Raw genomic sequence first — 17,102 nt, 5'->3', positions numbered from 1 at the left:
TCTTTCATATGAGTGTGGAAGAACATCCCTCCTGTTGGTGGGCTGCTGCTCTCCACGGGAAAGCCTTGGTTGATGTTAAGAAGAATAATCACAAGTTCTCAAGTGCTTAACACGAATAACTGTTGGCTATGGATGGTCTCTCCTTCCAGCTTAGGTAAATTCATTGATAATGATGCTGTGAATAAAAGAGAGGATGTGTGAGTGTATATTTGTAGGCAGACTCCTTCCACTTTAGCCACACCCTAGGGTGAATGTGTAACTATTTCTAAATGGTATAATGAATTTAATTCTTGATTCCATGCATCATTTGGGAGATTGATTGAGGAAACTGCCATGTTTCTTGTGGGTGCTGATATTGACTAAAAAGTTCACACATAGTTATTGATTGTCATGTGTATACATTCTGTAGCTATCAAAAAATTTTTGGTATATTGAAATCAGCTGAAAATTGGTCACTCTAATAAGATAGAATGTAAAAGATTTTACGTTACTGGCCACGCAAAAATAAGGAGCTAAATAAAGCCAGCATCCCATAGCGCTCTGCGGCTTAGGAAGAGGGCTGCTTGCATTCCAGCCCTGCCCCCCACACTGAGTGGAGTGGTCAGTGGGAAATAACTGGGGAACCATTTCATCCACAGGTAAGTTTAGGACTAGATCACAGAGAGGACTTTGGGGACCATTGCTTCCTCCCACTCCTTCTTTTCATCTGATGGACAGTTTCCACAGGAGTTCCCTTGCCAATTCCATCCCCAGGAGGTGCCTTCCCTCTCATGCTGGGAAAATCTCATGGTCGAGTTTCCAAAGCTATGTTATCTTTTAATCCTTCCCAAGCCCCCACAGTCACTGATGGTAGATCCTGTTATCTGTCATGAAAATTTAAGAATACCTAATAAATTAAGGATGGTTCTGCATTGCCTCTTATCTGACTAGCATCTGTGGGTGTCAGCTGCCAACAAGTAGCTCGGGTGTCTGTGCCGCTCCTGGATACCCACAAGCTGACACATGCACTTCTGATGAAAGGTACCTTCAAATGTGCATGCCATTTTCAATGTAAATTGTGAATGCTTAAACACTTCCTGTAAGAGAATCGCTCGACCTAATAAAATGACTTGGCTGTGACTTTCAAAAAAGGAAAAGCTGGATATAAATACTGCTGGTAATTGCATAGCTAGCACAAATGCTTCACTCTGAGTTTTTCCTGGGCATTTGCAGAATGCTTCTGGACACATTTGGAACTATCATGAAATCTGAGCTTGTACCCGGAGAAGAGCATGGAGTGGGCACTAGCCCCCCTGGGATGCTGTAAAATTAGAGCTGTCCACTGTGGCTTCTATGGTGGGAGAGGTTTTGTTCTCTCAGCTCCTATCTAACCATCTACCTCCACTTTGATGATGTGTTTACACACCTCATCTAAGAATCTATATATCTGAGTTCTGAGATACCATGCTAAGACTGTCATGTTCAAGCAGGACCTATTATTTTGCTCTCTGGAGATGCTGTGTCTTTATAGATGATAGGGCAACAAACATTGCCCATCTTAAAATATTTTAAACTTCTACTACTGTGCAAGGTGCTTAGAACTCTTTAAGATGACATTTGAATGGAGTGAAGTATTTATTTTAGTGCTTTAGAGCTGTAGCAGCAAAAAGGGTAGTGTTTAGCGGTGGCTGTGGTGGTGGCTTTGGTGGCAGAGGTGGCAGTGCTGATTGCAGTGATTATGGTGGCGATGGTGGGTGGTAATAAAGGTGATGGTGATGCATGTTGACATGTCATGTCAAAATGCTGAAGTCCTTCTTTAAGGTCGAGATGACTCCTGTTATATACATAGCTTTTTATTTTCTTTTGTATATAACTGAAGAACATAGAGATCAAGCCTACAATATACTGTTTTTGTTAATGAGGTGGTCCATTTGTGGTGTTTTTCCTAGTGTTTTAAAATTTTATAATGATATCAAAACAACTTTTTTATACTAGTACTGGGCCTTGAACTCAGGGCCTCATGCTTTCAATCAGCTTTCTGGTCATGGCTAGCACTCTACCCCTTGAGCTACACCTCCACTTCTGGCTTTTTGCTGGTTAATTGGAGAGAAGAGTCACTTGGCTTTTTCTGCCAAGGCTAGCATCAAACCTTGATCCCCAGATCTCAGTCTCCTGAGAAGCTAGGATTGATTACAGGCCTGAGCCACCAGCATTCAGCCAATAGTGACTTCTTGATGCCTGGTTTTACAGAGGCAATGCTCTGTCATTAATGATGAGAATCACTGTGTCAGTTTCTTTGCTGTGGCCTCCTGCTGTCCTGATAGATCAGAAAGTAGACTAATTAATAAAGGAACTACTGAAGGCACTGACAGCTTTATATTACTTGATATAGGTATTCATTTTTTTTCTCAAATTTTTATTATCAAACTGACGTAGAGAGGTTACAGTATCATACGTTGGGCATTGGATACATTTCTTGTACTGTTTGTTGCCTTGTCCCTCATGCCCCTCTCCCTCCCCCCCTTTCGCTCCTCCCCCAGTTGTTCAGTTCACTTACAATAGGTATTCATTTTATAGTGTTCAGAGGGAGAGTCTAGGTGTTTTTGTTTTTGTTTTTTTAAACCAATTTTCCAAGACTTCTTGACTAGGTTTCCAAGACTTGTCATAGTTAGGTTCTTCTCACTCTGTAGTCCCTCCTGCATCTGTTAAACATCAGCTTCATACTTGGAAAGACAAATACGATTCCCTGTTTTTCTTTTCCTGAGATTACTCTCATACTTTTTTTTTTTTTGGCCAGTCCTGGGGCTTGGACTCAAGGCCTGAGCACTGTCCCTGGCTTCTTTTTGCTCAAGGCTAGCACTCTGCCACTTGAGTCACAGCGCCACTTCTGGCCATTTTCTGTATATGTGGTGCTGGGGAATCAAACCCAGGGCCTCATGTATATGAAGCAGGCACTCTTGCCACTAGGCCATATCCCCAGCCCCTACTCTCATACTTTTGAATCAAGTCCTTTGATCTCATCATTGGATCTCTCATATAATGTGCAGTTTTATATATATAGCTGGACTTCTGTAAATTGTTCAGAAGTGGAAGTCGTGTGGCTTGCTGACCCGATGGCTCATTGACGCCCACAGCCACAACTGGCTCAATGTGACCGTTTATTTTGGGACAACTAGAAGAGACCTTGTCTGCTGGCTGGCAAAATTTTGGGGCTGAGCTTCTCGTGTAATGTGGCCTCAACTCTTGTCTCCTTATCCAGACTGCTCACTAGAAGCTCAGCCCAAATATGTCCGAGGTGGGAAGCGTTATGGACGAAGGTCTTTGCCAGAGTTCCAAGAGTCTGTGGAGGAGTTTGCCGAGGTGACAGTGATTGAGCCACTGGATGAAGAAGCCCAGCCATCCCACGGCCCAGTGGGAGACGGCAGTGAGGTAAGGAGCGGGATGGTCACACCCAGTGCGGATTATGAATGTCAGTGGTTGCAAATCAGTGTGGTAACAGTTTTAATGATGCTGTGGGGACTGTTTTCAATTTCTTGCCAATCTTGTCACTTGCCTTTTGGACCCATATTTGGCTATTTCCACCTCTGATTTGGTTTTTTAGAGCACTGTGTTTTTTTGATGTTTAATTGATGTCATTGTTTATTTAGCATGATTTTTCTAATGGCATCCTAGCTACCAAGAAGGGAATTGTAGTGCTTATTGGCCAACATATTTGCTTCTGATATTAATAAAGAAAACATCAAAATAGCATCCATAGTGCTTAAAATAAAATACGAGATGTGTGTTGACCCCTAGCAGTTGAGATGATAAAAAGTGAAGCAAATCCTGTTATATTATTGGAAAACTTGAAGCACTGATTTTTGTTTGTTTGTTTGCCATTCCTGGGGCTTGAACTCAGGGCCTGAGCACTGTCCCTGGCTTCTTTTTGCTCAAGGCTAGCACTCTACCACTTGAGCCACAGCACCACTTCGGGCTTTTTCTCTATATATGGTGCTGAGGAATCGAACCCAGGGCTTCATGTATGTAAGGCAAGCACTCTACCACCAGGCCACATTCCCAGCCCCAAAGGAGCACTGATTTTTCTATGCATGCTTTATGATTACATGTTCAGATTTCAGTTATTTTTATGTTGTCTCCCATCTTTTCTTGGGAATAGATCTTTCTCCTATGGTATGGTCATGGTTATTTTTTTTCGTTTTGAAAAATGCTAAGCAAATGTTTATACCTCTCTACTCATTCCAAACGATAAAACAGCATGCATGAGAGGTTGGAAATGAAAGCCATGTGTTCAAGCATTGTGAGTGCCTGCATGATGGCTCTTGCCTCAGACTACCAAACAGGAGTGCCCATTTTTTACTAGGCCTCCACACCCAGGCGCAGCTCACCATCCACCATGGACCCCGAATGGCAGGTCAACCTGCCTCTTTCCATGCCCTTCTTCTTTCCTTTTCTTTTGGTCAGTTGGGGGGCTTGAGCTCAGGGCCTGGGCACTCTTTTGCTCAAGGTTAGCACTGTACCACTTTGAACCACAGCACCACTTCCAGTTTTCTGGTGGTTAATTAAAAACTCTGACAGTGACTTTTCAGCTGGGGCTTGAATTGCAATCTTAAGAAGTCAGCCTCCGCAGTAGCTAGGATTACAGGCATGAGCCACCATACCCAGCTCCATGCCCTTCTATACACACCATCATCATCTACCAATAAAGACCAAGCAGTAAAATTTTCTTTGTTTTCTTGATAGCTCATTTAACAGCATCCTATTTATAGAACATGATTAAAAATACCCTGCTGAGCAAGCTGTAAATATTCCTTGTAAATCCCAGCTCAGACTGGGGCTGCAAATATGTTTATGTCAGATATTTGACATTAACTGGAAAGGAGACAAACCACTTCAACTTTCTAAAAGTGATCTTTAGATTACAGGCTGTTGCGTGTGTGAGGTCATATGTGTATGTGTGTGTGTGTGTGTGTGTGTACAAGTGTGTGCACCTATGTTTACGATGACCTAACATCTATGATGAGTTTACTAAAATCTGTAGGATTGCTACCAATCATGTTCCCTGCAATTAGATATCTGGTATCCTCAACTTTCCAGATGTTCTCATGTTCTCAGATCTGTGTGTGTGTGTGTGTGTGTGTGTGTGTGTGTGTGTGTGTATCTCCTCTCTCCTCTCCCTTCTCTCTCCCCTTTCTCCTCTCTCTCCACATTTTCTCTCTCCTCTTTCTTTTCTCTCTCTCTCTGTCTCTCTCTCTCTCTCTCCTTTCTCCACTCTTTCTTTTGTTGGCAGAACTGGGGTTTGAACTTATGGCTTCAGCTTGCAAGGCAGTTTTGCTACCATTTGAACTATGCCCCAGCCCTTTTTGCTTTAGTTCTTTTTCAGGTAAGGTCTTGTGGATTTTGTCTAGGCATAGCCTGAGACCTTGGTCTTCCCATTTCTACCCCTCTTATAGCTAGGATTACAGGCGTGAGTCATAATGCCCCCTGGGTCTTGCTAACACAGGGACTGGGATTGAAAGAACCCTGAGGGTGAGAAAAGAGGAGAAGGCTGCCTGGATCCTCCAGTGCCCTTGGCTGGTTGGTTGAGGACAGGGCCTACTTCCGTCTTAGGCACAGTCACTTTTAGTAATCCCTTCCATTCTTGGGTCCCTTGGACAAATTCTAGCAGGAACCTTTTTCAGGAAAACACTGCACTCACATGCACAAAAATTAATTAAACCCAAGATATCAGTGAGCCAAGTATTTTACATACTTCAGGTCATGCAGTATTCATAATACCGTGTTTATCTAGCTGTCAGGGAAGATGACATTTTCTTACATAAAGTTTGTTTCATAGTCCAGGTAGTGTGAAAGGTATTCAAGAAAATTTCTTTCTAAAAAGAAATTATAATGTCTCAAGACTTTAAGAGGTAAGTTTTATTATTTGGAAATCACTTGAATTCTAAAATGTCAATTCTCTAGTTTTTCTTATAATTTGAGGCTAAGAACTGACATAGTTACTTAGTAGTTTGATTGCTGTTGTTTTGTTTTGGTTTTGGCTAGTCTTGGGGCTTTAAGTCAGGGCCTGGGCACTGTCCCTGAGCTTCTTTTGCTCAAGACTAGCACTCTTAACACTTGAGTCACAGCACCACTTCTGGCTTTTTCTGTTTATGTGGTGCTGAAGAATTGAACCCAGGGCTTCATGCATGCTAGACCTGCACTCTACCACTAGGCCATATTGCGAGCCCCTCATCTTGATTCTTAAAAAATATATATTTTATTGTAAAGGTGGTGTGCAGAGGGATTACATTTATGTATGTCAGGTATTGAGTACATTTCTTTTTGAACAATGTCACCCCTCCCTCATTTTCTCCTAGATTTTCCCCCTCCCAGCCCCCACAAGTTATATAGTTCATTTCCAACATAGTGTCTAGTGAGTATCACTGCTGAATTAGTTCACCCTTTGTCCTTCTGTTTCTGTTTCCCTTTCCCTTCCCCAAATCAGATAAACTAACATCCAAGACAGAAGGTACAGAAATATAAACCAGTGACAAAAAGGAAAAAAAGAACCACAGAAAGTAAAATAAAATTTTTAAAAAAACCCTCTTATTTCCATTTCTTGGAGTTCAATAAGCATAATTTTATATGATCATATGCACATACATCTCAATTCGTTCTTTCTTTTTCTTTTCTTTTTTGCCAGTCCTGGGGCTTGGACTCAGGGCGTGAGCACTGTCCCTGGCTTCTTTTTGCTCAAGGCTAGCACTCTGCCACTTGAGCCACAGCGCCACTTTGGCTTTTTCTGTGTTTGTGGTGTTGAGGAATCGAATCCAGGGCTTCATATATGCTAGGCAGGCACTTTACCACCAAGCCACATTCCCAGTCCATCTCGAATTGAGAAAGGTAATGTGAAAAAAACACAGCTGGCCTCAAATGTATGATGTTCCTGACTCTTCCTCCCAATGTCTGGGATTAGAAGTGTGTGCTACCACACCAGCCTGTAGTTTCTTGGTAAAGACAATAAAAAGACCAGATTTGCTGTCAGGAGTTAAACAGAGGGAAATCTGGCAGTTGCTACCCAACAGGGAGCTCAATTTTGCAAATAGTACCTTTTAAGGAGGGTGGGAGGTAGAATGAAACTGTCATGAGGTCCTATCAGAGCCATCTCCAGATGGCTTGATTCCAGCTAGGAACTCATTCTCTCAGGGAAGTTAGCAAACAGTTTAGAAAGACAAAGTAATAATTCCTCCCCTCCATGGTAGCAGTTACTATAGGATGGGAAATCATCCCCAGGCTCCTTCCTAGGTGACTGGTTTACAAGTGTGTGTGTGTGTGTGTGTGTGTGTGTGTGTGTGTGTGTGTGTGTGTGTGTGCGCGCGTGCTGTTTTCTGCATTCTTACTTGAGAGTTCTCCTTTTATAACACCACAATGTTGATTGGTGGTTTTCTGGAGCCTTTCTGGAGCTCCGTTCCTTCTTTCCCTTTCTAGAAAACATCTAAAAATGCAGATGAGGGTCAACAAGGCTCTTATGCAGATTGCTTTGAGGCAGCTCAATTCATATTTCATGTAAGTCCTGTGAGGCTTCAGGCTTCATTAGTCATGCGCCACTTGGAGCTCATGCGGTGACTGAGGGCCGCCCGGTGCCCCTGCAGGTTGCTGACGGCCTGCCATGAGGTTTCTTCCCCCACAGAGACACTACAGAAATAAACCTTGATACAAAGTGTTTTCAGTCATGTGAGACTTTCGTTTCAGCCCATCTACCTGTGAGCCCCCCCATAAATTACAAATATCTTAATATTCCCCCATCTTCTCCCCACCTCTGTACCCCTAGAGCTTTCATCAGGCAATTTGATTCATTCCTGCTGAAACAGAAAATATCTACCCTAGCTATTAAGCTTGTCATCTGTCCCCCCTTCCCTCCCCCATCCCCCCCCCCCCCCGCCCCCGGTTTAATTTACAAGACATGCTGTGGCAGGACTGGGAAGGGGGAAGGCTATAGTAATCTTGTGAACTTTTCAGCACAAAAGGGTGATGACTTAGAATTTTGTCTGGAAAGCCTGCAGCAGAATGTGCTAATTCACCGGGCTGGGGAGGCAGGGGAAGCCACACCTGCGGGCCACAGTGCACGCTGTCCACTCTGGTGTGTTTATCTGGCCGATGGCTCCCTGGGGAGGCCCACCTCTCAGGTGCTATTGAGAGGAAAGTGGCCAGTTTTCTTTTTTTTTTTTTTCCCATGGGATCATTTTCAACAAGACATTCGATTCTGAATTAAGCCAACAAAGGGACACAGTCTTTGCTCTGACCCAAGGTGTGATCGGTGGGAAGGTTGGCATTGTCTCTGGTTTTTTTGTTGGTGAGCCTTTAATTTTGGATGCTTCTATTTTTCCTTCCTTCTCCTATACGCAGTGTCCATGGAAATGACCTCAAATGGAAGGGGAAAACCAAACACATTTTTTTCAGTTCTGTTCTCCATTCTTTAGAGCTGGTAGGAAAGACTGTGTAATTAATACAATTGGGGCAGGGCCATTTTACTTTCTGACCTGGTTGAAAACAGGGAACACGTTGTTAACTGTTTTCTTCTACAGGGACTAAATCAGGACTAGTAAGATCTTTATCAAGAACAAGGGGCTTTGAACAATGATTTCTTCTGCTGTGGACAGACAGTAGGAGTGTAAGTCAAAACCATTGGCTTGAACACTTGGCTTTGAAAACCTGAGAGAAAAACGAGGAGTATTTGCCACACTTGACAAGGATGAACAAGCAAACCCAAGCCTTATATAGAGACTCTGGGGCTAGGGATGGGGTGGTCTTGTCCCCCTCCCCCTAAAAAAATCCAAATAAACTGATTTTTGTTCCCCTATATGAGATCAAACTTCTCCAGGAGGTGTGAAGTTGCCTTATTACATTTCCATGTGTGCATAACTTATGAATTATTCACTTGTGTAGAGTCAAGAGCCAATTCCAGAACAAACTTCTTGTTTTGCTTTTTGCCATTCCTGGGGCTTGAACTCAGGGCCTGAACACTGTCCCTGGCTTCTTTTTGCTCAAGGCTAGCACTCTACTACTTGAGCCACAGTGCCACTTCCAGCTTTTTCTATATATGTGGTGCTGAGGAATCGAACTCACGGCTTCATGTATATGAGGCAAGCACTTTACCACTAGGCCATATTCCCATCCCCCAGAACAAACTTCTTAATAACTGAGAGTTCTGCTAAGATAATTTATAGTTAGAATACACTCCATGCCTCCATTACTCCTGTTTGATTTCTTTTTTTTTTTTTTTTCTGTGAGACTCTTTTTTTTTTTTTTTGCCAGTCCTGGGCCTTGGACTCAGGGCCTGAGCACTGTTCCTGGCTTCTTTTTGCTCAAGTAGCACTCTGCCACTTGAGCAGCAGCGCCACTTCTGGCCTTTTTCTGTATATGTGGTGCTGGGGAATCGTGTATACGAGGCAAGCGCTCTTGCCACTAGGCCATACCCCAGCCCCCCATTTGATTTCTTTTTGTCCCAGTCTTTGATAAAGCAGTCAGTTGCAGTACTGGTACATGTTTCCACTGTTTTTATTAATGACTTTTCAGTCTTTCTCTTTATAGTTGTAAAATCTTAATTAGATCATCTGGCTACTCCCAGGGAGAAAGCACTCAGTCAAGATACAATTGTAGATGGCTTGGATGTGATCTAAGACACTGCTTCAAAGCTAATAAGATGCCTCTTGTTCTGACAAGACTTGCACACCATAGTGTCCTGGCCTGATCCCAGAGGGAATTTTCTGGTTGTCCGGTCCCTACCCCCCATTGCCTTCCGGATCGACAAAACAACTTCCTCATCTTTATTTTCTAACTAGAAATGAAGACAGCAAAGCAAACATTAACTGGCTATTCTCATGATGATAATAACATTTTGCAATGACATCAATTAAAATTTGTTCCGCATGGAAAAGTAGTATTAACTGTCGATTCAGCAGTGAGGGAAGGGGTGACACTGTCCAGAAAGAAATGTACTCTCTACCTAACTTATATAACTGTAACCCCTTTGTACATTACTTTTCTAACAATTAAAAAATTTTTAAATAAACTACCCATTTAGCAACTCTAATGAGCAGAAATATATATATACACATATATGTGTGTGTAATATATAATATTATTTAAAGTTATTATTAAAAGCCCCTTTCTTTTAAGAACTTTAAAAACCAGTAAACCCAGACCCATTTTCCCACTTGATATTTCCCACTTAAATTCTACATTCCCCATTCCTGCAGATTTGAGGAGTGTTTGGGGGCAGTATAGTAGGATTCATGTAAATGTATGTGCATTTAAAAAATCATTCCTTAATTCCAGTTATCCCCAGCCCAGCCCTCACTTGTAGCATTTAATTGCTTTAGAAGATAAAGGCACTGATTTGCATCACAGGGGAGCAGCCATTCCTGAGTTCAGAATAGAGAGACTGGGAGCTGGGTCCACCGGCCTTCCTTTGCCTTTGCCTTCAAAAGCAGCAGAGTGGTAAATGAGTTCCTACCCAGAGAAGTGTGTTTCTGAAACAATAGCCAGCCCTCCTGAGTGAATTCAGCTCCCATCACCCCTCCACCCCCAGGGAGGGGGTTTCCACAGTATTTTCCACTGTGAGCCAAACACATCGTGGTTGTCCAGTTTTTAAAAATCCTACAGTTTCCATCAGAAACATAGTTATTTTTCCAAAGACTTTTTATTCTTTGCTAAAATGCACTCCCCTTTTCAAAAGGAGCACCCCAGCTCAGTACATGTGAGGAGGAGCTTTGTCTTTCTAGCAAATTTCCTTCTCTTCAGGCTTGCAAGGCCCTTTCAGGAAAAAAAAAAAAAAGTCTGCTTCAGGTTTCTGGGCTGCAGAGGTCAGCTCAGCCACTTCTGCTGGGGGAAGAATGGCCTCTCCTGTGCCCTCATAATCATTTTAATTAGCCATACACTCTGTGATACACAAAGGTTTCCACTGGAGCAGATGGCTTGTGGAGGCAGCGGCTGGACTATTGTGGGCCAGGGCTGTGCCAGGTCCAAAGGCTGCAGATGCTGACCTGGCCTCGGTACTGGAAGCTGGGGGTCTGGAGAGACTTGGGCCATCTGCTCCAAAGTCCACCACAGCAGGTGTTCTTCCAAAGAAAGTATTCCCAAAGCTAGTGTCGCCTGCGTGGCTAGTGTGTGGCAGGGCACTCTCAGACCGCTGTAGGTCAACTCCAGAGCTGGCCCCAATGGTCAGTGTGACACCCAGAGACTCCACCCTTGCGGTGGATGCTGGAACTCCCTTTGTTTGCCTAAGGGGGAGGGGAGCTGCTTTCTGATGCAGCCACTTTGGAGCTTGGCAACCTCTGACCCTCTGCTGGGGTTGCCCTCAATGGGGCAGTTAGCTAGTCCACCTGGCCTGGTAATAAGACGGCACAGGGCAGCCCCTGCCAGCTGTGGCTGTCCAGGGAACACTGTCTGTATGGAGAGCATGGTCCCCGGGGGAGGCAGAGTCCTACATGGCCTCCAGAGTTGATCACTTCATAATCTCCACCATGTCAAAGTATATTTACTAAAGTATAATTAAGTATATCTTCACTGGCAACAACAGGATTAAAAAAAAGATTCTAGAATGCCAGTCGTATGAATACAATTTGGACTTTTACTCCCAGGAAAGCCACCAATAATTTGTGGACCATGTCTATGTAAAAAGCAGGGCTAAGGCCAATAACACAAAAAAATACATACAGCAGAAACTTTCAACAGGATGCTTTTGATAATAAGTACAATGTGAAATGATTAAATCAAGTCAATTAATGTATCAAAGCTATAGTTTTTTAAAAGAATCTCTTCTGGGTCAGTTCTCAGGCTGACCCTGGACTATCTGCTGTTTCCTTCTGTTGCCCTCATCCTGGTTTTGAACTCATTTTGTTTTTTTTAACATGCTTATAACAGGAATAGTAACTAATGCTTCTTCCTTCACAGATGCTTAGCACTTAAGTCATAGCAGGCATGATTCCAGATACAAAGTACTTTCCAGATACAAAGTGCACTTTTGGCATTGCTATCCTGTTACCCACGGGGACACTGAAGCACATGAGATTCAGTTACTTGTCCCAGTCTCCATGCTGATTACAGATGAAGGTGAAAATGGACCAAGGAATCCAGCTATAGCGTTCCAACCCTAAGTACCTCCTATGGCTGAGCCAATAGCAAGAATTGGCCTCTTAAATGCCAAGTGCACCTCCCTGTCCTATTTAGGAGATGCCATCCCTGTCTCACAGGTGAAGTTAGGAACCAAGGAGATCCCAGGAAGTGGTTAAGCCAGACTCCAGCATGCCCAGTGCTCAGCTACTTGATGATTTCTCCTCCAGAGTCAAGAGAAGCTAGTCGGCAGGGTAACATGTACCTGCATTTGTGTCTAAGGGAAGAAATGAAAAATCTTTTCTTTGTACTCAGCGTTGTGAGGGCACCCTAGCACCCACTCTTTCTGAGATGTTCATGATTGCATCCCTTCCAGGGTTCCTGGCAGATCCCTGTCTAAAGGCCACCTGCCAGCTTTTCCCACTGTGGGGGAGACATGGGTAATCAAAAGGAGCCTATTCCAGAGTGGCACCTCCTTTCATTGGCACTGTTTCAGTAGCCGAATGATCTAACTCCTCCAGCCTCCTAACCTGCCTTCCCCTCCTTCTCCCTCAGCTTTTTAATTGGAACCGAGGGCTCCAGGCAGTGAGAATGAAAATAAATGAGCCATGAATGAATTGAATCTTCCCCATCCCCCTTCCTCTGAAATAGCAATTTAATAATAAACCTTTAGCCACCATGCACTTCCCCCAATCCCAATTATTAAAGGAACAGACCCTCAGTGGAAAAGGAAAAAGCATATCTGGGTGATACCCTCCATATCCCACTGGGGTGGTCTTGGAATGAAAATGGAGGCATTAACATAAGCTTGCTGCTTCTAGCAGAATGCTCCTAACTAGACCTGTGTTTCTCTTTTCTTTTTCTTTTCTTTTTGCCTGTCTTGGGGCTTGGACTCCGGGCCTGAGCACTGTCCCTGGCTTCTTTTTGATCAAGGCTAGCACTCTACCTCTTGAGCCACAGTGCCACTTCGGCTTTTTCTGTTTATGTGGTGCTGAGGAATCAAATCCAGGGCTTCCTACATGCTAGACAAACATTCTACTGCTAAGCCACATTCCCAGCATAGATCTGTATTTCTTACAGTCCTAGGGAATGTTTGGGAAACTGTTACTGCTGGACATTAGCATATATTTAATTAACATGTGTCTGGCCACTTCCACTTGCCTTAAGCGTTGGTGTGAATTAATTTAATTTAAAGTGCTAATTGAAGGTTAAAAGGCTGTGCCATACCTGGCATTGTGGGGTTGGACTGTCTCAAGGTGGTCCCCAAGGCAGGTCTCGGGTGATCATTTCTGGTTTGGCCTCACTCCACTATTCTTGGAGACCTTGGCTTCAGGCCCCCTTCGCCCACCTGAGCCGCATTTGGGCTTCCCATCCTGGCTTCTCCATCCATCACAGGACAGGAGGAGGTTGCAGGTGTTGGAGGATGGGGCTTCCCAAGGGGAGAGAGAGAGCCTCCACCCCACCCCCCCGCCTTTCACCTCCAAATCACAAGAATTAGGTTAGGCTTTGAGAGCAATTAGGCAAAAGAACTAGTAAAAGCCACGCCTACTTGTGTTGTACAAACAGCATTTATAACTATAGAAGAAATGAAAGGAATATATCTCCCAAGGTTCCTCAATGAAAAGGTATCCATTTTTGTTAAGTCTATTTCCTTCCAGTCTTTGTCTGGTTGTATAAATATTTTTGCCAGTGGTAATCATAGATCACGTTTTGTTATGGCCTTTTCATTTATTAGGATGTTTTCCCATGGTTCCACATGATGTTTTCATTATACTTCTAATGACTTCATTATGATGTATCATTATGCTTTATGTGCCATTCATTGTTGAATAGCTAAGTTGTTTTCAATGCTTTATTGTTTAAGAAAGTGTTGCTGTGTGCATATTTGTGCATATGGCATTTTTCTTTCTTTAATTTTCTTGTCTTTGGATAGCAAGTGGAGTTAATGAATGAAAGATTTCTGTTGCTTTTGATACATAAAGCCATTTCATTGCCAAAAGTATAGTATCCATTTATGTTGCTAGTCATCACATAAAAATGGGTCTATTTTAAACTTGTAATCATAGTAGGAATTATATCCTAAAGACTTTGTTAATTTAATAAGAATAATTGTGATTCCCTTGGTGCTTCAATTTACCTTACTTTGGTATTAAGATGAACCATTCCCTAAATTTGTTGCATTTTCCTCCCTTCCCTTTCCTTCCCTTCCCTTCCCTTCCCTTCCCTTCCCTTCCCTTCCCTTCCCTTCCCTTCCCTTCCCTTCCCTTCCCCCTTCCCTTCCCTTCCCTTCCCTTCCCTTCCCTTCCCTCCCCTCTCCCCTCTCCCCTCTCCCCTCTCCCCTCTCCCCTCTCCCCCTCTCCCCTCCCCCCTCCCCCCTCTCCCCTCTCCCCTCCCTTCCCTTCCCTTCCCTTCCCTTCCCTTCCCTTCCCTTCCCTTCCCTTCCCTTCCCCTTTCCCCTTTCCCCTTTCCCCTTTCCCTTCCCCTTCCCCTTCCCTTAACTTTTCCTTCACTCCTCTCCCCTCCCTCCCTCCTTCCCTCCCTCTGTCTCTCCTTACTTCTTCCTTCCTTCCTTTCTTCTACCTTTCTCCTTCCTTCCTTCTTTTTCTTCCTCTCTCTCTCTCTCTCTCTCTCTCTCTCTCTCTCTCTCTCTCTCTCTCTCTCTCTCTCTCTCTTCCAGAATCTGAATTCTAGGCCTCATGTTTACTAGGGACGTGCTCTATTGTTGGACCATACCACCAGCTTTAATTTTGTTACCTCTCATATAACATCCTTTTTATTTGCCTCTGTGCTGGAGAATTGTGGGTTTTCTTACAAATTTCTATGACTAATAGAGACTTTCTCCAGGCTTAACCAATTAAATGCTTTAAGTCTAAGAACGGCAATGAAAAAACATTCTGCAATTGTAAAGTTAGTTTATATTAGATACACATATGTCCAATAAACATCACAATATTTTATGTTTCCTATGTGCCAAGCACACAACTCTAAACACTTTACTTTTGTCTACTAAATTTGTGCTACTTTGTTCCCACTTTATAAATGAATAAATGGAGACAAAAGAGGTCAGAAACTTTTGCCTAAGGCCAAGGTGATAGGTTAGCAAAGATTCAGCACCATTCTCCACACTGCGTCTCTTATTTAGGGGTAAGAACTGAGCAAAGAAAGAAGCAGGAATGGATTGTCTTAGACGGTGAATCAGAAATGTGTGCCCATTTCCACAGACTCATCAGACCCTGGAAATAGTTTCTAAGGGAATTGTGGTTCTCCAAACTCACTCCTTACTACTTTAACCATATTGAGAAATAAATGAGCAAACAACAGTCAACTTTGACTTTGCCATAGGAATTGTTAGGATTTAAGTTTGTGTTCTTGCCATTTTTTCCTACCTATTTCTCCAGTTAAAAGGCCTGTGATCCTAGCTGCACAGGAGGCTGAGCTCTGAGGATTGCAGTTAGATACCAGTGTGAGCAAAAAGTCTGTGAGACTCTTACCTCCAACTTAGCACTAAAAACAGTAACAACGGAGGTGAAGGTGGGCCCAAGTGGTGGAACACTAGCCTTGAACACAAAAGCTCAGGGACAGTGCCTAGGCCTGAGTTCAAGCCTCAGATTTCACACACACACACACACACACACACACATCATCATCATCATCATCATCATCATCATCATCATCATCATCATCGCTGCTTGTAGTTTGATATATTTTATTTTATTCAATGGTTGTTAGATAATAAACTCTATTGAGTCTTTTATTTACTTTTTTAAGCTCTTTTTTATTGTTATTATAAGGGTGATGTATAGAGAGGTTATAGTTATATGAATTAGGTAATGAGCATATTTCTTTTTAGACAGTGTTATCCCTTTCTTCACTCTCTCCCAGTTTTTTCCTCCTGTCCCTACCTACAGGTTATTGTGTAGCTCACTTTCAACATAGTGTCTAGTGAATAAACTGTTTTACTTGTTGGTATCTTTAACTCTAGATTATTTAAATTCTCACAATTTTCATTGTCAAACTATGGTAGACATTTAAATCATTTTTCATTTGCTCTGTTGGATAAAGAAAGACACATGGACAGACACACTGTTAGAGTGCTTTTATTAGTGGGACTGGGCCTTTAACTTGGGTACTGTTCCTTAGTTTTTTTACTCAAGGCTAGCACACTACCACTTGACCCCACCGCTCGACTTCTGGCTTTTTGGTGGGTAATTGGAGATAAGAATCTTATGGACTTTCCTGTTTAGGCTGGATTGGAATGTGATCATTACCTCTTAGTCTCCTGAGTAGCCAGGATTACAGAATGGGCCACCAGTGCCCAGCTTTGCCTGAAAGTTTTGTATCAAAGTACTCAGATGTTGACCAGAATTGATCATTTGAAGAGACCAGAAGTGTCTGTTGACTCCACTGTGCCCTCCCTGCCCCCAAGCCTCCCTGGTCCACCAGTCTAGGAAATGTGTAGAAATGTAATCTGAGCGAACTGATGAAATTGTAGCCACAGAAAAACCAAAACTATGGAAAATAAAGTTCACATTGGGCTCTGTTGATTCAGGACTCCATATATGTTAGTGACTGGCATTTCTAATCTGTTTATGTGATGGTGAACTTAAACTTCTGAGTTACAGTCTTGTGGCCCCTTCTTGGTGGCTAGAGTCATCTGAGCATTCGTTCTTCATTGGAGTTTCAGTGCAAGGGAGGGGAATCTATGCTGTCTTCAGTATCTTCTAAGTAAAGTGAAGAGCTGTAGGAGTACTGAGAAGGTGGAGGAGAAAGGAGATGTGATTAGGAGGCCAAAAGAACCCCAGCTCGCATCCTTCTTGGTTTGGGCCATGAATAAGGTTGTGAACAGGTTGTTCTGTGGGGTACATGTCCTCACACATGTGAAGGACATGCATTTGCTGAGATCCCGATAAGACTGTGGTGTGTCGGTGAGGTCCTGCAGAGGGCTGTGTGTTTTGTAGGTATTCCCTCTTGATTGGCTGGGTAACTGATGTGAACCCACCTGGATAAAAGCACTGGTGGGTCCTAAAATCATA

General features: G+C 43.1%; 1 protein-coding gene across 10 annotated transcripts in view; it reads left to right on the top strand.

Moving 5' to 3' along the window:
- Nin (ninein) overlaps window positions 1-17,102 on the top strand; it is a 113,963-nt gene that overhangs the window by 45,136 nt on the left and 51,725 nt on the right. For 7 of the 10 annotated variants that reach the window (XM_048361764.1, XM_048361763.1, XM_048361771.1 and 4 more), the window contains 2 exons: window positions 931-1,020; window positions 3,239-3,408. In XM_048361764.1, coding sequence (XP_048217721.1) covers window positions 931-1,020; window positions 3,239-3,408 — 260 coding nt within the window. The remainder of the gene's footprint in view (window positions 1-930; window positions 1,021-3,238; window positions 3,409-17,102) is intronic. The other 3 variants (XM_048361768.1, XM_048361773.1, XM_048361770.1) reach the window with 1 other exon arrangement.

This window comes from Perognathus longimembris, chromosome 14 (assembly GCF_023159225.1).
Source record: "Perognathus longimembris pacificus isolate PPM17 chromosome 14, ASM2315922v1, whole genome shotgun sequence".
In the NCBI taxonomy this organism is placed as follows: domain Eukaryota; kingdom Metazoa; phylum Chordata; class Mammalia; order Rodentia; family Heteromyidae; genus Perognathus; species Perognathus longimembris.
The sequence above is the reverse complement of the archived record's forward strand: the minus strand, read 5'-3'. Positions and strand labels throughout refer to the sequence as shown.